The sequence below is a fragment of the Ursus maritimus genome, unplaced genomic scaffold (assembly GCF_017311325.1).
Source record: "Ursus maritimus isolate PB19 unplaced genomic scaffold, ASM1731132v1 scaffold_35, whole genome shotgun sequence".
In the NCBI taxonomy this organism is placed as follows: Eukaryota; Metazoa; Chordata; class Mammalia; order Carnivora; family Ursidae; genus Ursus; species Ursus maritimus.
In genome coordinates this window covers 23818256-23841935 of record NW_024426119.1, presented here as the reverse complement: position 1 = coordinate 23841935, position 23680 = coordinate 23818256, and the positions used below count along the sequence as shown (strand labels likewise).

The window sequence follows — 23680 nt, the reverse complement described above, 5'->3', positions numbered from 1 at the left end:
CTAACCACGCCCCACAATCCCTCCCCGCCCGTTACTTTCGTCGCGGGACTTGCGCGGCGCCAGGCTCTAGCAACGGCCCTAGCAACGGCCGGGCTCCTCCCTCCTGTGTCTCCCGGAAAGCGCTCCGCCGCGCTCGAGCGCGACCTCGGCCGGGCGCGCGCCTCAGGCTCGGGCGGAGCGGAAGACGCGTGGAGCTGTGCGAGGACCCGCGGGCAGTGCAGGTCTGAGTCCCACTCCGATCCCTGGTGCGGGTCTCGCGCCCCTCTGCGGACCAGTGGTCGGGCCGGAGTCGTGCGGCTGCAGGAAGAGGACGCTGCTCGGCCGGGCCCTAGTGGAGGTCGTGCAGGGTGTCGCCTGTGAGCGGGGCCCTGGTCCCTGTGCTCGAGCGCCTGCCTTTTTTTAGGATCCTGCGGGCCCTTTGGGAAAAAGGCTTCCAGATTTTTCCTCAAAATTTTTCTTTGCCCTAACAATCATTTTCAAGTGGTTTCCGCTCTAAGGAAAGTCTGTTCTGGCAGGTAGTCCCCTAGAAGCTATTCTTTATTTTTTAGTGTTTGGAGTCGTTTGCGGGGGATTGGTAATCACAGAAGGAGAAGCTTAGTACAGACATAGTGTGCCATGCAGTGTATTTAAAATATTAAGATACTGGTTACATAATAAGCCAGGGAGTCTGTTTCTTCTGTCTAAATTGTTTCTTGGGAATGTAAGATAAGTAAGGAAGTATATTAGTACTTTAAGATGCCAATTCACGGAGCTGGATGATAAAATCTCTGCTTGAGTGAAAACCACAGCATTTAAGGATTATTTCTGTCTGAATCCCAGTGTACCATGAAAAACTAAGGCAAGACAGTCTGCCTACCAAATGATGGGTGATGTGGTAGGGGCCGTTGGTCCTGTATGGAAAAGGTGGCACCTTGGATTTTAAAAAATGAATGTTGGACCTGTGTATATTATGTGACCAGGTTCTTAAAAATACTTCAGGAAAAAAATTTGAAGTGGGTTTTATCCAGTACTGAATTGGTCTACCATACATAGTATTATATAGTATTCCATTGGGAAGTGACTTGTACCTTGGAGGTTTTAACATCATTGTTTTGGGAAAAAAAAAAAAAAAGATCTGCCATGCTGCCACTTGTGCCTGGCTGCTGAGGACCCATAAAGGTGGTTTGTCAGGTCCTTCAGTAGGGAGATGCATACTTATGTTTTCTTTTTCAGAATGTTTTTGATTAAATAAGTAATTGTTGAATTCCTCCTTCATAAAATACCGGGAGAGATATGTGAGATCAGTAAAGAATTCTGCTCTTGCAGAGTTGATTGCTAGGAGGGATATAGCTTCGCTAAAAGGCAACTCCAGACTAAAGCAGATTTTTTCCATGCTCAATATGTGGAACCAATAATAAGTGGCAAACATAAAAAGATGTAAGAGATTGCCACAGGTCATCCCGAGTCCTGACTTTGAGACTACAAATAGAGGATTATATGCAAGGTAGAATTGATGGAACTTGATGAGTAATTGGTTTTTTTGGGAAAAGAGGGTAGAGGGGGAGTAAAAAATGTGTTTTCAACCTAAGTTGCAGAGTGATGAATGTACCATCAAGGTAAAAATATTTATTAGTTCTTTAGGAATACATTATTTTTATGTGTTCTAAGTAACTCCCACAGCTCCACTTGTATTCCCTGTACAAATTTGATGTTAATAAGTATGTTTCGAAGGTTGTGAACCATCGTTTGCAACAAACTATTTGTATGCATTTGAGGCAGGCTATTGGCTAGGTCAGAACAGATGCCCTTGTCATATGGTTTTAGAGACCTGTCCGTGACTTACTATTTCTGGCCTCTTCTGTGTGGCCACCACAGCCATAAGAGAGAGTGTATAGGTGAGGCAGGGAAAGGAGCCATAAACATTTCCCTTTCACTGCCTCATAGGTGTTTATGTTGTTTGATTTTTGTACAGGAAAAACATTTATATAAGACTTCACTAATATCTATTTGGCTTTATGGATGGAAAGCCAAGTGAAATAGGGGGGAATATTTCTGAGGCAGAGTGCACTTTGAGGGCCCTAGAGAAACTCATCAGTAGTTTTCCATTGAATGTCAGGAAACACATTGACTTTCATGACATCCCCAGGAACTGTGTACTTCAGCCCCATTGTTGCCTGAGGCCTTCAGTGGCATAGGCAAACCCCCTAAATAGCTACTAGAACAGCCAGGAAAGTGGAGTCAGGTTGAATTAGTCCAGTCCAGTTTCTTTTTTAGGATGAGTCCCATGATGGGATAACTCAAAACTATTACAACCTAAAAATGTCTCTGTAAGGACCTCAGGCAACACCAGAGCAAACCCAAACCAAGACTTAAGGGGCAACTTAACCACCTTCCTAAGTGCAGTAATGAGACCTCTTTTGGCTTGTGACAGCTGACCTTTGGTTGTCCGGCAGGAGAGTTGTAGCTCTGATATGTGGAGACTCATAGGATCTCTTCCCAGACTTTTAAAACTGCTCTTGTCCTTAGAATTACAGTTTGATCTTAGTTAGGATTACTTTACCTGGATCTGGACTCTTACAGATCTGCAAACCATCTGAAATTATGTACAAAATATTATGTCTCTGTATGCATTTTCTGCAGATAAGGTCCAAGACTCACATGATCTTAGAAGGATCTGAGACTCAAGAAAAGGTGACAGCTTGGTAAATTTACTTTGAGTAAATTTGGCCAGTATATTTTATTTTTCCTTCAGTGACAAGCATCTTTTTTCTTTGCATTTTTATTTGGGTCTCAAGCTTACTGGGATTTATAAAAAAAAAACTCTTGAGTAATTAAATTAGTATCACTAACTTCATGTTGGTAAATTACGTTGTGTATTATGTTCCACTGGACTTTTTGTTCACTTTCTATTTGGGATACCACAAAAAAGTTTCCTGTTGCAGTCACAGCATTTCTCCTGTCAGTGTTTGTACTCAGAGTGCCTGGGGCCTCATAGTTAAACACCGCAATGCCATAAGCTTTATAATGAGAGACTCATTTTACAGCTTTGGAATGCATATCAAATCAAAAGGGCCCCAGTCTCTTTTCTCCCTCAAAAGATACTGGGCTTGCAGAGTATTTGAATAACAGTTTAGACAGACATCATTCTTCTTGGAAGAAAATATTTAAATGGGAAAGTTATTTTACTATTTTATCTCTAGAATGGAAGAATCTGAATGAATTATATTTTTAAAAAGTGATATGAAGTCTTTGAGTCAATGGACATTAACATTACTCTGTAAAATTTTTAATTTTATAAGATCACACTTTATTTTTCTGGGCATATATTTCACCCCTTGTGAATTTTACAAATTGTAATTGGTAGTAGATGTCTGTCCTATTTTAATGAATGTTTAGTTATATTTGTGTGTGTGTGTGTGTGATTTAAGTTGGAGAAGAATATGTCTTTTAGAACATAACCAACTTAATTTTACTGATTTCACTGGAACCTTGTATTTTCATTAGGATTCAGGTTGAGATTTGATGTCATATAACATCAGTTTAAAGTCGGAGCCTAGAGGGTTGAATACATTCCTGACTGATACAAACATTAAAACACTGTATTCCTAATATAAAACAAAAGAAGAGTCACTGAAAAATGGATTGTTGGTACTAAATTTTACATTTGAAATAGTTTTTCTAAGAGAGCACCTTTTTATTTTTATGAAGGGAATGGCTCAGAAGGGTAATTTATTGTTCTGAGTTTAATGCTTTTTAATTTTGTATTTTAAATTGTGCTAATTTAGTGGTTTAAAAAGCTTATTAATACTTGTTAATAAATACTAAAAACAGCATGCAGTTGTGAATTAAATTGAGTAATTTTCTTTGTGGAGACAAGGAATAAAATATTTCCTGTCTTTATTTCACCCCTCCCCCACTTTTTTTTTTTTTTATCTTTTGCAGTGCACCTATGATTTATGTCTTAGAAATAGATGTTAAACTTTGGTTTGAATGAAAAATGTCTCTCAATCCACCTATATTTCTCAAAGAAAAGGAGGAAAATAATTCAAAATTTGTAGAAATACAACACTCACAAACTACTTCCATAGCTGCAGAAGATCCTCTTCAAAACTTACGCTTAGCATCTCAAGAAGTTCTTCAAAAAGCTCAGCAAAGTGGAAGATCAAAATGTCTCAAATGTGGTGGTTCAAGAATGTTCTATTGCTATACATGTTATGTCCCAGTTGAAAATGTACCTATTGAACAGATGCCGCTTGTGAAGGTTGGTAAGAAATTTAATTATCTGAAAGTAGGAAAAAAAGTTTTAAAAAGACATCTCATATATACCTGCTCTAATATAATTGATAAGTGTGATAAATAGCATCATTATGGAAATGAATAATATTAATAGAAAATTTAGTCTTACAGACTAGTAAACCTATTTTTTTTTCCTTGTCTCTGGAAAAAGAGACACACACTGCTAAAACACTTGGGTCTGAGATGAATGGTATTGTTTTGAATGAAATCAATTACTTTTTCATTTAATGATTATAATTCATCTAAAACAGGAAAAAATGTGGCATAAACATGAATACTACAAGAGACAAGTGTATAGATTGCCTGAAGGAACTTCAAAAACTACCTCAGGGCTTTGGACTTCTTTTTAAGAAAATGTACCCTAAAGGAACTAGGGTTGATTTTTGCTTGGGCTTTTGTAGAACAGACTTAGCCCCGTCCTACATGGAGATGGAGCTCATGTCAGTGACCAAAACTAAACTAAAATTAAAAATACTAAGACCTAGGGCACCCAGGTGGCTCAGTTGGTTGGGTGTCCGACTCTTGATTTCAGTTCAAGTCTCAATCACAGGGTTGTGAGTTCAAATCCCATGTTAGGCTCCATACTGGGCATGGTGCCTACTTAAAAAAAAAAAAAAAGAGTAAGACCTACTCATTGGGCTATATTATAATTATAGTGATTCAAGCCAGATTTTTAAAAATTGATTTGAATTGATTGCTTACGTTATACATTTTGTTGCTTACCAAGACTACTCTTGCATAGGTAAAAGGTCTGTAGACCTTGATGTCTGTGTAATCAAAGAATTTATTTCATATATGTCAACTTGTCTAACATTGACATGAACTTCAGGAGTAAATCAAATAATGTATAAAATTTGCTGCCTATTAGGATTTTAGACTAGAGACTAAACTCTATACATGGACTCATTAGAACTTACTAATAAGAAAATAAGTGAAAACTATATTTAAATATATTTAATGTGATTTTAAGATTATTTAAATTTGAAGTAAAACACCTTAATATTTATATTTTGTTACTTGAAATTCAGTTTAGCTTATATGTCATCTTGGCAAGTCCAGGGTCTCCTCAAGTGTCTAAAATCACCCTTACAAGCTGTTGGAAAGTTTACTGGACAAGAAAAAATAAGCATGGAATCTAATCATCTTCATAGTTACCTTAGAAAAACTTAGAGCTTGAGGAAAATAATCTTCTCTAAGTTTCCTGTTATCTTGTAAGAATGTTACATTTCGAAGTACAGTTTTTGAAGTATAAACAATTATTCTGTTCATATCATAAACACATAGAGTATTCCTTTAAAAGTTTTATCTTAAGATGTAGTGTGTTCAAAAGGATTGAAGATCAGAATAACAAAAGTCAGTATTTTAAATATTGACTTTTCATAGAAATTTATTTTCATAGAAATTTAATAATAGAGGATTGTTTTCCAAATCAGTTATCTAATGTCCACTATTTAATAGAAATGACTTAAAACACCACGCCAAATGTTTGATCAACTCTAAATGGCCTACCAGAGCATGCAGAGTTTTTAAAAGTGTTTATATTTTAATGGCCATATATAAAACTCAGTATAAAGGCTCTATAAAATTTTTTTCTAGTTTTTATCTTATAATAGAGGATTGTTTTCCAAATCAGTTATCTAATGTCCACTATTTAATAGAAATGACTTAAAACACCACGCCAAATGTTTGATCAACTCTAAATGGCCTACCAGAGCATGCAGAGTTTTTAAAAGTGTTTATATTTTAATGGCCATATATAAAACTCAGTATAAAGGCTCTATAAAATTTTTTTCTAGTTTTTATCTTTACAAATCATTTAGCATTTGCTTTTAGATAGCCTGCTTGGGAAGGGAAGACGACTACATGATGAGTAAGTGCCTCCCAAGCTTTAAATTTTAATCTGTGGAATAAATTCATAAATATCGATTTTTTCATGCAGAATATGATTTTTAAAAATGTCATGAAAAATGCATGAGTAAAGGTAAAAGATGCTCTTGGTATTTTTTAAAAGAGGAGCAAAAAAAACAAAAAAAAAAAAAACAAAACACAAGGTCAAAGAAAGCTTCATCTTTTTTAGAGTCCTAAAATTCAAAAGACTCTCTTTGGGAAAGTCGATGGTCACATAGGAAAAGATTTAGCACTTCCTGCTAATGGCATTTTGATAAATTTGGGCAGATAGGTTTGGTAAATCTCTTCTAGGAAATAAAAGTGTTAGAGAACAGATTGATGTTCTTTATGTTTAAAAACAGAACGTCTCTACTTGAACTGTGTCTGGTCAACGCTTCTGGTGTTACTCTGTACCCTGTCATTATTTAGGAAGTATCTTCCTTTAAAATGTGTGAACTCGAACACAAGCATATGTTTCCGTGATTTGATCTGTGTCTGTGCTTTTGTTTCCTAGTGTCAGAAATTTCAGGCTTGCTCAGGGAGAACTAAAGTAGCTAGACTGGGTCCCAGGAATACTTCTTGAGCACAAATTGTGCATAATTGTCTTATACCTGTAGGATTTAGTCCATAGTAGACAAGGTATGTGACGTTTAAATACGTGAATAACACTCAGTCCTGTGTCCTTGGTATAAATGATACCCTTCAGGCATAGCCAGCTGATGAGAAATGTTGATGGTCGTCTTTGGAACTTTCAGTTCTACTCATCAGCCATGTAAGAAAGTCAGTTTTATTAGTAATAGAATACTTTGTCATGATGTGCTTTCTTTTTCTTCTTTCCTATCTTCCCTGGGCTAAGATAATGCTGACCTGGGACTGAGAGACCCTGGGGAAAGGGAATGTAGTGTCAACTGAGACTGAGCATCATGAGGAAATTCTGATGTAGAGTTCAGCCAGAAGTAGACTGATGTAAATTCATTTGTGAACTGCCTACTTAAATGGTAAATTTTCTATAACTAGAAGTTGGTTTGATGATTTAAAGCCGTTGGCCCTAACGGGTCACTAGGCATAAGTGGGGCGGGAAGGAGATACGGGGTTTGAAACCCTAGAGTGAAAACTATTTGGGATACATATTTATGGCCCTTCTGGGACATATACCATCCTTTTTCCACACAATCATCCAGAAAGATAAAGTATATGCAATTGGGATCATTCAGTAACATGCAGCAGCTGCTCCTTAAAAAAACAGCTCTGGAATTAATGATACACACAACAATACGGATGAATCTCAGAATAATTATTCCGAGTGAAAGAAGTCAGATGAAAAGAGTACATACCATATGATTTCATTTATTTGAAATCCTACAAAACGCAAACTAACCTATAGTGATAGCAGATCAATCATTGCCTAAGGACTGTGGGTGGTAGTTGATGGGGAAAGTGGAAGGAGGGAGGCATAGGAAGGCTTTTGGGGGTGACAGAAATGTTCAGGGTCTTAATTATGGTGATGAGTTCAAGGGTGTTAAAATTCATTATATTGTACACTTTAAATATGTGGAGTTTATTATATCAATTTTATCTATTAAAGCTGTTTTAAAAAAACAAAAATAGTTTTGTACTCCAGGGTAAATTTAGTTTGCCCCAGGGTAAATACCTAGAATCCTGCCTATTATGGGTGTAGTGGGAGCTGGAAGCGTGTTTGTAATAATATATAAGTCATTTATAATCTGCAGTGAGGAATCCATCTCAGAGTTTCTCATATATATTTGGGGGGGGATATGACTCAGCTTTCATTTTCATAATCATGGCTGACTACAGCATTTGTGCAAGCATTATACAGAAAACTAAAATAAGTCAGTGAAATAATAGAAAAATCTAACTCAAAAATGCAAGAGAACATTATTTTTGCAAAGAGGCAGAATGTAATTCATAACATAATGAAACTTAAAGGAAAATAGACAAATGATTTTGAAGAGAGTTAATTTTTTTTTTTTTTTTAAAGATTTTATTTATTTATGTGACAGAGAGACAGCCAGCGAGAGAGGGAACACAGCAGGGGGAGTGGGAGAGGAAGAAGCAGGCTCATAGCGGAAGAGCCTGATGTGGGACTCGATCCCGGATCGCCAGGATCACGCCCCGAGCCGAAGGCAGACGCTTTAACGACTGCGCTACCCAGGCGCCCCTAAAGAGAGTTAATTTTTATATAAAGTGTGCGCCTCCTAGACCTGTTACTTTTCCAGTTGATAATTATTTCATTTGTGCTGTTAAGGGCCACTGATGAGAATCGTGATGTTCACGACAAAGGGTGAACCCTTTGAAGGGTAATACCTTAGATCTCAAAGGATGTATAGGGAATAAAATTTCGACTTGAATTTTAGATGTGAAGTTTTTGCCCAAACTTATATTTCCTTTTATTATGTCATAAAATTAACAATCCTAAAGTTTATAGGAATTATAAAAAATGTTCTTTGCTGAAATGCAAAGAATTGGTCTCAATGCCTGTGTAGCTTAAATGAAAATGGCCTTGAAACTTTAAGAACAGATTCTATGTTAAATAAGTTGGAAATAATTGTTCTGTTACATGATAAACAATATCGAGGAAGAAATCTAGGTTTGCTTTATGACTCTTAGCATTCCTAGTATTCTGCTTTAGAAAAGTATGCCTTTCAAATCATATTTATAGGAACTTAGTGTGAGCTTGTTAAGCTTTAATGATCATTTTTATTAACATAAAAATTAGAATTGTTACATTTGTCGTGTTCATTTGTCTCTTTTTTTTAATTTTAGCTTCCACTGAAGATTGATATCATTAAACATCCAAATGAAACAGATGGCAAAAGTACTGCTATACATGCAAAACTATTAGCACCTGAATTTGTAAATATTTACACATATCCTTGTATTCCAGAATATGAAGAAAAAGACCATGAAGTAGGCAGCTTATTTTTTACAACTCTTCTCATTGAACCTAAAAGAGTTTTAAATTCCATTGCCTTTCTGAACTTACTTGAACATAATTTGATATTTTTCTTAATGACCTAGGATTATCTTTATGTAACACTAAGCAATATACAATTTATATACTTCATTGGTATCTTCGAAGATCAAATGATCTTAGATTGTTAAGGCTTTTTTTGAATTTTGTCTTCCCACTTTTTATAGTTGTTCTGCGTTATTTCTTCAGGCTTTTACTCTTTGCCAATATTACTGTGCCTGCTTTTACTTTCTCTCTTCTCCGCTTTCCTGCCGATAACTACATTTAGATGGTCTAATTTGATACAAACTAAAAAACCGTATTATAAACATTGGTGGAATTTCTCCAAAAGAAGAAAAGAAAGTCTGAATTAGAAGGATTTTCAAGAATTATCACCGAATTAAGAGTTTTAAAATATGGCCTTTGTAACATCTTTTGGCTGCTCAGAGGCCTTCCTTTGATCATTTCTACAGTCTAAATTGATTTTCACATAGTTGAAATTGTCACATTGGTGATATATTATTGCCCTTGTTGAAAAGTAGTAGATCTCAAAAAACTAGGAAAAAGTGTCAGAATTTATTCGTTTTGAAGATCATAACGGCACACTGCTAACTTAAGTTTCTTTGCTTTAGGTTGCACTTGTTTTTCCTGGACCTAAGTCTGTCTCAATAAAAGATATTTCTTTTCATCTGCAAAAAAGGATTCAAAATAATGTTAAAGACAAAAATGATGACCCTGACAAGCCATTCATTAAACGCAAGAAAACTGAAGAACAGGATTTGAATGACAGCAAGGGCCAAGACACGACACTGAAAAAAATTATATTTATAGATAGCACCTGGAACCAAACAAACAAAATATTCACTGATGAGAGACTTCAAGGTAAAAGAGCAAAATTTTTGTGCATTGTTCCTTCCCCCAGTTTTCATTTCAAATACTTCAAACATGCAGATATTGGAAGAATTGCATCAAATACCCAGGCATTTTTCCACATTTGTTTTATTTCACTATTATATGTGTGTGTGTACTTAGATATTATATACATTTTTGGTTGAACCACTTGAAAGTAAGTTGCAGGCTTTGTAATATTTCACCCTTAAATACATAACTCTACATCTTTTAAGAATAACTGCATAATCGCAATACCGTTATCACTCTGGGAAAATTAACAAAAGTTCTAATATCTAATACGGTTCATATTTACATTTCCCTAATTGATCCAAAAATATCTTTTGTAGCTTTTTTCTTCTGATGCAGCATGGAGACTCACATTCCATGTAGTTACTCTACCTCTTCGGTCTCTTTTAATGTGGAGCAGTCCCCTGTTTTTGTGTTCGTTGACTTAGACTTGTGTGAAGAGGACAGGTCAGTTGTCTGAATGCTTCATCATAATTAGATTCAGGTTAGTGTTTTTGTAAGAATACTTAGAGATAAGGATCAATCTAGGGTTGTCCATGACAATTCCTGTTTATACCTGTTGTTTTGATATAATTATTCATAGCATTCCCTTTCACTCTCAGAAATGATGCTATTTAGCTGATAAATTATATGATGACCCTATTCATAGGTCAAGTTGTATACTTTCTGCATCAAATCAGGAGGCATATAATAAAAGTTCCATTATTGGTAATAACTTTAATTATTTGATTAAAGTGATGATTGCCAGATCTCTCTATTATAAAAGTTCATTTCTTCTTTGAAACTAGTAGTAATCTTTGGGGTGATGCCTCGAGACTATGAACTATCTATTTCCCAGCTGCTTTTCACTGAGTGGTTTTAGTATTCATTGATGATTTGCCCAAGTCAGCAAATACACTGAGGATTGCAAAATGATGACATCTTAATGTATTATGTCTTTTATATTTGTTAGCTGGTATTCTTATGTAAAGAGCTCTTCTCCCCCCTTCTTTTTTTTTTTCTCTCTCCTCCGTCCCCTTTTTGAGGTCAGTATGGGTTTATAGATTTCCTTTTAGTTCATCATATGTAATATATTGTGATTGTATTCTTTTTCATGTCCAAATTGTCTCAAATTTTGCCAGTGGGAGCCCTTCATGTCCTCTGTGGCATGGCCTCATTAGTCTTTCTGGTACAACAGGATGTCCCAAGTTCACTTGTACTTTTTTCCTCTCCCAGACATAGAACCAGTGATTATGCAAATCATAATTTGCATAGAGCTGTGGGTTCTTTTTAGGGGGGAATGATATTAGAAACCAAGATCTGGTAAATTTATTACAATTTGGATGTCATTGCTTCAGTGCATAGAGCCAAGGAAAATATATATATCATGAGTTCACATGGATAGTTCCAATTCCAAGATTGAACATTACAGGGATTTTCTTTCTTTTGTTTTACCTTTGTACTCTTTCTCTTAGAGTGAAAAGTTCAGTTTCTAATAAAATGGTTTAAACGAGTTGCTTTGTTTGCCCAATTAGCACAACTAGTAATATGAAGAACAGAAACTCATGTTACCTCTCTTGTTTACTTGTACCTTACTCAGTTCTTCAGGCTTTTTCAGTAGTTTCTCTAAAAATGTTAGATTTATTTCCAGCTCTTGATGGCCTTGTATGTATACCACGTATGATTAGAAGGCAAGAGAGCTACCCAGTTGGTTTTCGGCAGTTGCCAAAGAGCTTTTTGCAGGCTATTGTTAAAAATGCACTTCAACTAGAAAAGAAAGTTTATGACACTTTTTGGAGTTTAACTTATGGTAAGTAATCCCAAACTAAAGTTAGTGACAGTACTAGATTTAGTTTAATTTACATAGTTCATAACTCTGAGGTCAACATACATGTTAGTAAGATTGCCTTGTCATTCTAGTCTTGTGTGTGTTTGTATCTGTGTTTGTATGTGAGAAAGATAGGCAGAAAGAGACAGAGAAAGAGTGTGTGTGTGTGTGTGAGAGAGAGAGAGAGAGAGAGAGACAGTGGGGGACAAGGAATGTGGGAGGGAGAGGGAGAGAGAAACTATAGAGCATAATACCTGGAAGAACCTTTGACTGATGTTTAATAGAAACGGGGAACCCTAAGGCCCTGCTCTTTGGAGTACTACCTGCCAATATTACCTTGGATGGTTACAGCACCAACTTATTCCTTAGTTTGAAGGTTTTTCTGAGCCGCTCTCTTTATAATTACCATAAATGGTAATTGAAAGCATCAAATGAAAGGACACGAGTGAGAACAGTAGAAAAAACTGTAAAAGGAATTATTGAGGCACAATTCAAAATCTGTTTTCAGAGTGTTCATATTTGAGCTTAAGGCTTAAAATCAGATTTGGAAATATTTCTGTTATTCCTTCCCAGATTACATAGTAAGTATCATGTATTTCAATTCTGTGCTACATGAAAATTTTTAGAAGGGATTTCTTAATTCCTTCAAAGTCATGAAATAAACAGATTCAGTCTTTTCTGCATGTCCTACCTCAACCCCTACCCCTCCTGGCTCCTTATTGCACCATAGGGAATATTTGGGGCTCTGCACATATTTATAGTCTCTGTGTATGTGATATACCAGGTTCCAGATAAACCAAGTTCTTTCCTCAAGAAACAACCCATGTTTGCTATAAATCATTGTCTTCAGGTTTTAAAACATTTTAATGGGATTAAGCTAAACAAATCAGCTCTAAACCTCAGATAAAACTCTCAAATGTAATGTATTGGAAATTGTTTCTGTTATCTTAGGAATGCTGAGGTTAAGAATCCCCTTAATGTGTTTTGCCACATTTTACAGAGAAATAGCTCTGAATGTTTTACTGCTGTTGAAATAAAACATTTGAAGGTTGACTGTGTAGTTTAATCATTAAATGTGAACGTACAAGTGAAGAGGGACATAACATTCTTGAAGATTCACTATAGGAAGCCTTGGGAGGATGTGGTGGGGAAGGATGGTCTCTTTTTGTTATGGAGGCAGTCCAAATGATAAAAATGAATTTATATTGTAATTAGTTTTAAAAATTAGCCAGCTCTCTCCCTTCATTTTGACTATATTGAAACGATGTTTAAAGTGACTGCTTTTTTCAGATTAAAAGCATTGCCTGAACTGTACTTGGCGTTTGTGAATGCAGTATCATATACTGCCTCGTTTAGTCCTCCCAGGAGCAGTACGACAATGGCTCAAGATTTTTATTCTCACTCTTCAGTTGAAGAAATTCAGGCAATAATTTTGAAGAGAAAACCATTTATAATTATCTGCTTTACAGTTCTGTTAAAGAAATTTGCTGAATTCATCGTAAAGTTACTGACAGCCAGAAATGCTAGCAAAAGAATTTTTTAATGTATATGTTGAATTTTAAAAAATAAATCCCGTGCCTATGTATTTCAGTGTGTTTTAAAAGGTTCTATATACTTGCAAGCAAATGTTTCAAACAGGATGGATTAGTGGAAATAATCAGTAAATCTTGATTTTTATTTTTAACATTTTAGAACATATTAGGTGTATTAGAAACCAGGACCATTTAATAGTTACTCTGGTTTTTTTTTAGAAATTGCATGTGCTGTCAAGTCCTATGTTAAGATTTTAATTATACTAATTACTTGAAATATTTTCAAATGTCTGCCTTTACTTCTTGGATATAATTAACAATACAAAAAGTTCAAAAGGGTCTGGTTTGGGTTGTTAAAACTTTTTGTGTATCTTTGAATCAAAATTACTCAAATTGGAATATTTTCAAAATACCTAGATAGAATACTTTCAAGCTTTTGCAATTTGTCCATTTATTCAGTAATATTAGTTGAATACCTGTTCCTGGACAGGTGGTGTTCTAGACTGGGGGATATGAAGGAGAATAAAACAATATCGCTATCTTCCAGTTGATAACAGTGGCTGTTAGTTAGGGTTGTGTCTCACCGCATGAAACAGAAACCCAGACAGAATCTGAAAACAAGTAGTGGGTTTACTTTTTACAGGTTCAAGTCCAGAAATGGGTAGTCCAAAGCTGTTACAAGGACTTCACAATGCCTGTAAGGACTCAGACTCATTCTGTTTTCTGCCTCCATCACTTTCACTCTCATACTTGTAAGATAGCCGCCAGGTCCCAAGACATCCCATGTATATTCCAGGCAAGACAAAGGACAAAGGTCAATATGTACATGCCCATTGAGTCTGGCTCTTGCATTAAAAAATAAATATAGTAATAATAATAGTAGCTTTCTTGGAATTTCCACCTAGGAGATTTCATTTTTTCTTTGTTTGGCCAGAATGGTCACATGACCACTCTGGCGTACATAAAGCTGGGAAATTGTTTTTAGCTGCACACGTGCCACACTGAACAGGATTGTTTTGTTAATATTGAGAGAAGGGGGAAATGAATATTGAGAAGACAGTAGACATTGTCTGCCATGTAATCTGTTGTGGGAGGCAGGCAGGTAAGCAGGTAAGAAAATTCAGTAAGTTTTGGGTACGGTGGTAGCATTGAGGAGACACAACCCTGCTCTGCCCATTCAGGTTGTCCCTGAATGGATTAACTGTTTCTGTTGAAATCTTGATGGATAAAGGGCTAAGAGTTGGGCATTTCAGACAAGGCGAATAGCATATACACAAAAATATAAAAACATCATTTTGCATTCAGGAGACTGAAAAAGTTGATTATGGTGTAGAATGCGTATGTACTGTGAGAATGGTAGAAGAAGCAACTGAAGAAATACAAATTATGAACGCCCTTGAATATCATGCCTGGGAATTTGATCTTTTTTCCACAGGTGCTGTGGCAGTATTAGAGAATTTAATGCCAGACATTGACATGATTAGATTTGTGTTGTAAGCCTAATGGAAAGAATAGGACCAGGACCTGACTTCTAGCTCAGTTCTGCCATAAATAGGCAAAGGTGTTTTTTATATTACTTTTTAAACTAAATTATGATACATGTAAAAGAATATATATAATATAATGTTATAGCACATAGTGAGGTAATGAATAATTAAGAACCCAAGCACCAGAATTGTATCATAACTTATCTACCTGTGTTCTCACCTCTACCACTCCGCTTCTCCCCCCACCAACAGTTACCTGTTTTCCTGAATTATGTTTTTATCATTCCTTTTGTGTTTTATTATATACATCTATTTTCAGAATCTTTATATAATTTAGTTTGCTTTATTTTGACCTGCATATTGTATTCCTGGGTACCTGAAATCTAAAGTCACTGTTTTGTTTCTAAGGTTTGTCCATGTTGTTACACGATTAGCTATAGTTTACATTTTTACTGCTGTGTTTTGTCTGACTGCGTGAATATACTACAGTTGATCCTGTCTCCTGCTGATGAAACACTTGAGTTGTTTATAGTTTTTGCTCTTACAAATAGTGCACCTATGAACATATATGCATGAGCAAGGTTCCTTAAGGAAACATACTGAAATGTGAAATTGTTGGGTTGTTGCATATGAGAATGCTCACTTCTACAAGATAATCCCAATAGTCTTCCAAAGTGTGGGTATATAAACTTACACACCTGTCATTAATGTGTAAGACTCCCTGTTGATCCATGATGCCTCCTACCTTGGTATTGTCAAATGTTTGATTTTTGCCAATATAGTGGATATAAAGTGGGGTCACATTGTGATCACAATGTGCCTTTTCCTTAGTTAATAATTGGATTGAACAGCATTTTGTTCACCTACTTGGTCACACATGTCCTATGCTGTGAAATCCCTATGTGCATTTTTCTAGTGGTTTTTTTTTTTTATTGATTTGTAGGAATTCCTCATGTCTACTAGAATATAGATAGTAATATTTTGAAATATCATCTTGCAGTTTATGACTCATCTTTTAAATTTCTTTATTGTATCTTTTGAGGAACAGAAGTTCTTCATGTAGAATTTATCAGTCTTTCATGTTGAACACTTTTTGTGTCTTGTTTATATCCTCTCTACCCTAAGATAATATATTTTTAAAAATTTGTTTGTAGATTTTAAAAGTATTTTCTGTGTAAATAAAGTCAATTGTGTTTCTTCCTTTTCAGTTATTATACATCTGATTAATTTATTGTTTTTATTAACTATGTCAGCTAAGACCTCCAGTGCATTGAGCAGAAGCCCTGTAGAAGTCATCCTTGTGTTTCAATCTGAGAATCTCTTTTTACATGGCAGGTTTCATCTATTCCTATTAGCTATGAGTATTGATATTTTTGGTTATATTTCTACCATCTAAAATTTTATTTGTTTGTCCTGTTTTTTACTTTTTTTTTCTTTTCTTTGATCAATCGAGTTAAATTTTTTTTTCTTATTTCATTCTTTAATATTCCTATTTTGGTTCTTTTAGAAAACTGGACTGTGTACATGTGACTTAGAAGAATTCAAAGTCAGTATTTTTACCTCTCCTTTTGAACACTCTAAGGATTTACTACACTTAAGTTTGATTCAGTTCTCTCCTAGTTCACCAAGTTGCTGTTTTTTTCTTCATTATTTTTGTTCTGTCCTTTATCTTCAGCCCACAAATTAGATATTACTGTTTTTGTTTCATTCAGGCAGCATTTATTTGGATTTGCATAGATGTTTATCGTTTTCTTTGCTGACCATTCTTTTAACCCAGACTGTCTTTGCTGAAATACATTCCTTAGAAATTCTTTTCATTTGGTCTCCTGTTGGCATATGTTCAATTTTTATTTCTGTACTAATGTTTTCACTCCTGTTCTTAATATATAGTTCTGCTGGGTACACACTTTTAAGTTGTTAGTTTTTTCTTTTAACACTTTGGAGATTTTATTCCATAGTCTTCAGTACTCTATTATTGCTAATGAAAAGTCTCCTGTCATTCTGATTACCTTTCTTTTATAAATGATCTGCCCCTTTTTAATGGCTGCTTTATTTTTTTTTTTAAGAATTTATTTATTTATTTGAGAGAGAGTGAATGAGAGAGAGAGAGCACAAGCAGGGTGAGGGGCAGAGGGTGAAGCAGACTCCCTGCCAAACAGGGAGCCCGACATGGGGCTTGATCCCAGGATCTGAATATTGGTGAATTTAGTCCTGTCACTGGTTAAAATAAAAAAAATAAAAAAAAACCACTAGAAAAAGAAGATAGAAAGAGGTGAACATCTTAATTGTTAACTACTTTTAACTCATGGTTGTAAGTTCTAAGATTTATAGACAAGTAACTGTCATGTATAAGATTTTGTTCTGTGTTTTATATTGCTTCTGTATATACCTTAATGCATTTAGGAAAATATCTTATTTGGAATTGGGATTGAAGGAACTCATCGACACAAAAAAAAATCGTTTTTTAAATTATCATTATTGTGCCAGACTCTGTGGTTAAGAAGAAATATTTATACTTTTTTTATTTGTTTTTGGCAGGATTGTTACAAGTTGAGTTGAAAACAAGAAAAACTTGCTTTTGGCGCCATCAAAAAGGAAAGCCAGATACCTTCCTTTCCACAATTGAAGCCATTTACTATTTTCTGGTAGACTACCATACCGATATATTAAAAGAGAAATACCAAGGACAATATGACAATCTCTTATTTTTCTACTCTTTTATGTACCAGTTGATAAAGAATGCCAAATGCTCTGGAGACAAAGAAACAAGAAAACTTATCCATTAGTTTTTAAGAAGCTACTTATGTCGTTTTATTTTGCTAAAAATCAATAAACCTATAATTGTACTTCGTTTCTTAGGAAATATTAATGTATAGTGTCTGTAAGACCACTTGAAAATAAGACTTCATTCATTTATCTATTTTTTTAAAGGGAGTTATTTCTAAAGGAATTTTCAGAGATCGTGTTGACTGAAAAACTCATTACAGAAGTTATTTGCTTAAGTTTGTCATATCTCAATTTTATTACTGTATTTTAATGTAATACTTTATATTTATATCTGTGTAATTAGATACAATTAGATATTTGTTTAGGGATCTTCATATTTTTCCTTCTGTACCCACTACCACATTTGAAGGTAGGATGGGTCAGAATCTCCTTGCTGAAAGTGAAGTCATAGATAATTTGCTGGAGGTTTGTGGCAAACACAGGCAGAACTGGAATTGTGGCTTCAGTCCCTAGGGTTATTTCGTTAAGTCCATACTGCCTGTGAAGGACATCTGTTGCTTTTCACATTTGCCTGACATCTTTTTTTAGGGAGAAATTGTTGGCAGTCATGTGGACCTGTGACCCAGTTTAGCAAGCAAAATGCCCAGTGATTGATCCAAGGATGAGCACATGACCCAGCATCCTTTTTGATAAGTGATATGAATGCTGTAGGAGATAGGGGTTGTTTTTTTTTTTTTTTAAATCAATATGGTGCATTAGTTAAAAGCACAGACTCTAGAGCTAACTACCTGAATGTAAATTTCAACTTATGTCAGTTTCTTCTTTTCTAAAGAGATGGTAGCTCCCTTACAGGATTATTATGAGGATTAACTGAGTTAATGTTATCTAAGGAGCTTTCCACAGCACCTGGAAAATACTTACTATTTTATCTGAAATTGCAAACTAAGCACACTATAACTCTAGAGCTACTGGAGGCATCTGTGTTGCAGATGGTAGGAACTTGCTTTAGAATGAAGCCAGCGAAGGAAAGCAGAGTGGAGAGAGAAGACAGACTCCTGAGGACATCATTTAATCACCTAATCTAGCTGCTTAGGAATGGAGCCTTACTGTGCGGGGTAGCTTCTGTTTGGATTCACTCTGCACCCTTTTCCGTTCTGCTCTCTGCTCTATGAGGTGGGTCTCTAGTTGAAAGCACTGGCAAGAGATTGGAGGCTGAAGGAAAATGAAATTGTGTTATTTATTTCCCTGGCTTCTTTCCTGCCAGGTCACCATGGGTTGGCTGTGTACCTCTACTGAAGACCATCCTATCAGGCATCTCTTTCCAGGCAGTTATCTTGGTTACTCTCTCTAATTTCAGGTCCCTGTTCCATCCCTTTACAGGAAGTAACAGCTCCCAGGTGTAACTAGTCCCAGAGTAGTTCATTACTCCTTGTTGGCTTCCCTAAACCCTGCCTATACCTTTGTAAATAGTCATTTTATTATATTCTTCTCCAATGTCCTTGTGTGAAGTTGTCCTCTGTTTCTTTCTGGGACCCTGACTGATAAATTCAACCATGTGGATGCTAGCAATAACAGCACATTTACCAAAGTATATTCAGGGCAACACATAACATGTTTTATGAAAAAGTGAGTCATTGGTGAAATTTGTTTGCTGCACATTATATTCCCCTCTTAGAGATTCAAAAGGTACAGCTTAAAAGTGCTGAAAAGTCTTGAAACAAACATTTTGAACTTTAAGTTAGTATTTCTTTTTATTTTTTTAATTTTTTTAAAAAAGATTTTATTTACTTGACAGAGAGACAGCCAGCGAGAGAGGGAACACAGGCAGGGGGAGTGGGAGAGGAAGATGCAGGCTCCCAGCAGAGGAGCCTGATGCGGGGCTCGATCCCAGAACGCTGGGATCACGCCCTGAGCCAAAGGCAGACACTTAACGACTGTGCCACCCAGGCGCCCCATAAGTTAGTATTTCTTTAACTTATTTGAATAAGTAATCCCTACTCATATCTTGTCGATATAGGATACTAGGAACATTACAGTTTAGAGCAACCCCTGATTGTATAGGCCCTGAGACCTAAAGAGATTAAGTAACTTGCTCATGGGTCAAACAACTAGTTAGTGGTAGGATCTGGTCTAGCATCTGGGACTTCTGATTTGGTTCAGTGAAGTCACCATTTTATTATGCTATTTCATAAAAAGTAATGTGGATTATATAAGGTTTGAACATTATTAGTCCCATAGTCTTAGCCAAATCAACTGGCTTGCCTATTTAGCATTTATTTTACAAGAATGGAATTAAAATGGATTTCTTCATGTTTAGAACTTGGCTCTTGGAACAGAGGAAGCCCCGAATTGATTTAAGCAGGGCCAAAGTTGGATTTCTCTGGGCTAAATTTGGACTTCCCTGAGCCAAAATCTATTGCCATTTAACTGGCTCTACAAACTAACTAAACATAACAGGTAAGAGGGAGGGGATTTGCCCCCATCTCACAGCTGGCATAAAAATGATGACCCATGTACTTTGTAAGAGCCTAATTTATAACTTAAGGCCAGATAAAATCTCAAGTTTTTCCAAAGAAAACAATAATAATACCTTTTAGAACAATGAATTGTTTTGTTTTTCTTTGGTACGATAGACTGTAAAAATGTTCCTAATTCTTTACCCCGTATTCATGGTTCTTTTTTGTTCTCCTTTGAAGTACCCTTTCACTCTGATTCTGGACCATACTTATTTCTATAGATCTAGTGAATTTTTACTTAATCTTGTGCTTCTGCTGTTGTTATAAGCACATACATGCTTGGGTTAGCCTGCTGGAGGGTTAGACATGCATGGAGCAGAGCCAAGTTATTGGTTACCCTAGCTGAATCCTGTCTAGATTAGCTGATAGCCAGTCAACCCCCAGATATGTGAACGATCTCCTCTGGGATCAGCAGAACCACCTGACACCTTTCTGATTCCAGATGTGTGAGCATGGGATGTCCATTGTTGTGCCACTGAAGTTTTATAGCTGTTTATTATACAGCATCATTGTGCCAATAGATAACTTCATCTTTAGATTCATTATTAGACCCATCTTCCTCAAGTGCCTTCTCAGACTCTTGGCCTTACTGTTTCCCAGGCCACTCACTTTGCCATGGCTACCACCCTGCATAGATAGTGACAGACCACCAGCAGGCTGTGTGATTTCTCTGCCTGAAGTCAACTAGCCACATGCTCAGAATCCCAGACCACCCCAACACTTCTGCACTCTAGGAAGTATCATGCCCCAAGGTTTCCCCAGTGACTGTCAGAAGGGCTAGGTGATGTATGTGGAAGAACAATGAAGTTAACTGTTTGGAAAACTTGGATCAATGAACTAGAAGAAGCTGTCAGATCCATTTCTCTCTTTTCTTCTGATAGACTGCTTTGAGGCCCAGTTTTTCAACCTCCTGCCCAGAAATATACCATGTAGCTAAGCAAGTGTACTTGCCAAGTGAGTGGCAGTCTCTTCATGCCTTTTGATGAAACAGAAACCAAGTGCTGTACAGTAACTTATCAGTGTGCATTTGCTTCTCATCCTTGCTAGCCTTGTCTTTTCCTCACTTTCACCAGCATGGATTGCCCTTCTAATAAAGTAATATATTAAACTTTCGTTTTAGGCTCTCTTTTCTAGCACAGGCACCTGTTTTAGTCTGCACTTGGTGAGGAAAGCGGATTCATTACAAGTATTACATGAATAAAGAGGTTTATAAAGGGACTAGGGTTCACCTAAATATAGAAGTTGCTGTGGGAGTAAAGATCTGGAAGACTGTAGCAGAAACGGACTGGAGAAACTGTCATTAACTAGGTCAGCCCAAGATCTTCCAAGTACTCATGACTTGGTTTGTAGACATGTGCATATTGAGCGTATCAATCTTCTTATTAGTCTTAATTAATTAATTAATCCCTTACTCTTCAGGTACTTCTTTACTTCAAGGGAAAGGCATCCCTTTTCATCCCTCCAGAGGTCTTTAAAAAATGAGTATATTGTTAGACTCTTTATTGGGTCTTTTTCTTGAGTCTATGGTAATGCCAATATTCTGGATTTGGTCTTTGTCCTAAGGCTACATTTAACTATCACACATTTGATTTGGTGAAAGCCATTTCATCTTCCAGCCCTGCCCACCTAGGCTCTGTATTCCATTTCAATTCTATTTGCTTTCCCACCTCCTTGTTTTTGAACTTATCTCTTTCTTAGAGTAAGTACTTTATCAATTGCAGTTAATAGCAGCCAGCTTATTTTTTCAAAATTCTGCCTTAAAATCTCACACAATGCCATGAGTGCGTTAGGTACATTTTCTGTCTTCCATGTTACTACGGGCAATAATTTTACCTCCAAATACTAACAAATACTCTCGTAAAATTTGGCTTAACCACTTAATGAGAGTTTAATGAAGACCACCAGCCAAAAAAATCAACACCCATAAATGAAAGTCAGGTATCACTAGACACTTGGTGAAATGAAAGCCTCCAAATAAAAAAAGGGGGCCCAATCAATGAGGAGGGGGGAAAATCCAAAGGAACCTGACAAGCTGCTAACAAAAGAAAAAAAACCCCACTAAATATCTTTTTAAAAACAATTATATTGTATAGCTGTGTGATAGTATAACACTAAACAAAAAAGAGATCCTGTAAATTGAAAAATATGATACTGATAAAAATGCAGTATCAGAGCTGGAAGATAAAATACGGCATAAGAATAGAAAATTTTAAGTTCCAATAAAGTCCTACCTTAGTTGAAAGTTGTACTTGAAACCATAAGCTACATGTTAACATTGTGTTTAAAAAAAAAAAAAACCTTGAGAGGAAAGTTATTTATTGACAGTAGTGCTAATATTGGTCATTGCTTCTTGTAAAAAGGGAAATTACATGTAACTCCCACCAGCGAGCTCAACTACTGAAGAGGCACTAACAATAAAGAAGACTGAACATACTGCCCCGCTGACCTCATCCTTCCTTCTTTAGCCATTAGATACCCAGTGTTGGCACAACAAGCACATGAATGCAGTGTCCACTGTGGAAAGGATGAAAATTGACCCTGGGTTCAACAGCATGAAGGCCGACTTAGCTCTTATTGCTGCTGAATGGCCCAACCTCCCAGCAACAGAGAGGAAGACTGAGTTTCCAGTGAGAAACCAGAAGTTCCTCGTCACAGAACTAGACACATATTACAGGTATGGGTTTGCTGTTTCAGCCCACAGAATCTCAGCCAGTACCACCATTTGAATGCTTATATAAATGTTAGATTCACTAACATGGGATTCCACATAATATCAGGGAACCTGCTTTACAGAAAAGGAAGTATAAGAGTGGACCCATATCCACAGGATCCACTGATAATATCATGTATCTCACCACCCAGAAACTGTCAGACTGACACCACTGGAACAACCAGCTAAAGGTAGAGCTGAACACCAGTTCCAAAACAATACTCTGCAAGGATGCCATACTCAAAAATGTATTATATGCATTGGATCTGAGATTTTTGTATGGCACTGTGCCCCAATACATACAATATGGGTGTAGGAACCAAGGGGTGGAAGCAGAAGTGCCCCCCACTACATTATCTCTAATGAACCTTAGAGTACTTTGTGCTCCCTATCTTGACAGTTCTGAAGTCTGCATAGTGAGAGTTCTTGGTCCCTAAAAGGACACACTTTTGTCAGTATAGCAAAAATCACGTTGAAATACAAGCTTCAGATGCTTCCTTGGTACCCTGGGCTCCTTGCGTCTAGAGACCAGCAGGCAAGGAAAGACCATCTTGCCAAGGATAATTGACTCTGATTATCAGGAGGAGGTAGAGATCCTGTTATACAATCAGGGCAGGAAGGAGTAAGTGTGGAGCCCACGTGATACACTTACCAAGTTGTAACTCTAATGAATAGGTAGAGCAACCCCACCCTGAAAATGCATGACAGAAATTTAGGCCTCTCAGTGAATGAGGGTTGAATTGCAGTACCAGTGAAGCCATTGAGGACAGTATAGGTAATAGTGGACAGTAAGAGAAATCTAGAATGGATACTGGAGGGGGAGATGAGTACTGATTGTATTCTCCACTCT

General features: G+C 36.3%; 1 protein-coding gene across 3 annotated transcripts; it reads left to right on the top strand.

Moving 5' to 3' along the window:
- Positions 1 to 96: 96 nt before the first annotated feature.
- DTWD1 (DTW domain containing 1) lies at positions 97 to 17723 on the top strand. 3 transcript variants are annotated; one of them, XM_008705946.2, is made up of 5 exons: positions 97 to 221; positions 3922 to 4240; positions 8947 to 9090; positions 9766 to 10015; positions 17416 to 17723. In XM_008705946.2, the coding sequence occupies exons 2-5, from the start codon at positions 3977 to 3979 to the stop codon at positions 17661 to 17663; spliced, it is 906 nt and encodes a 301-aa protein (XP_008704168.1). In that variant the 5' UTR covers positions 97 to 221; positions 3922 to 3976; the 3' UTR covers positions 17664 to 17723. The 3 variants fall into 3 exon arrangements, with proteins under 3 accessions (XP_008704168.1, XP_008704169.1, XP_008704170.1); XM_008705947.2 differs by having other exon boundaries at positions 124 to 515; XM_008705948.2 differs by lacking the exon at positions 97 to 221 and adding an exon at positions 1573 to 1595.
- The last annotated feature ends 5957 nt before the right edge of the window (positions 17724 to 23680 follow it).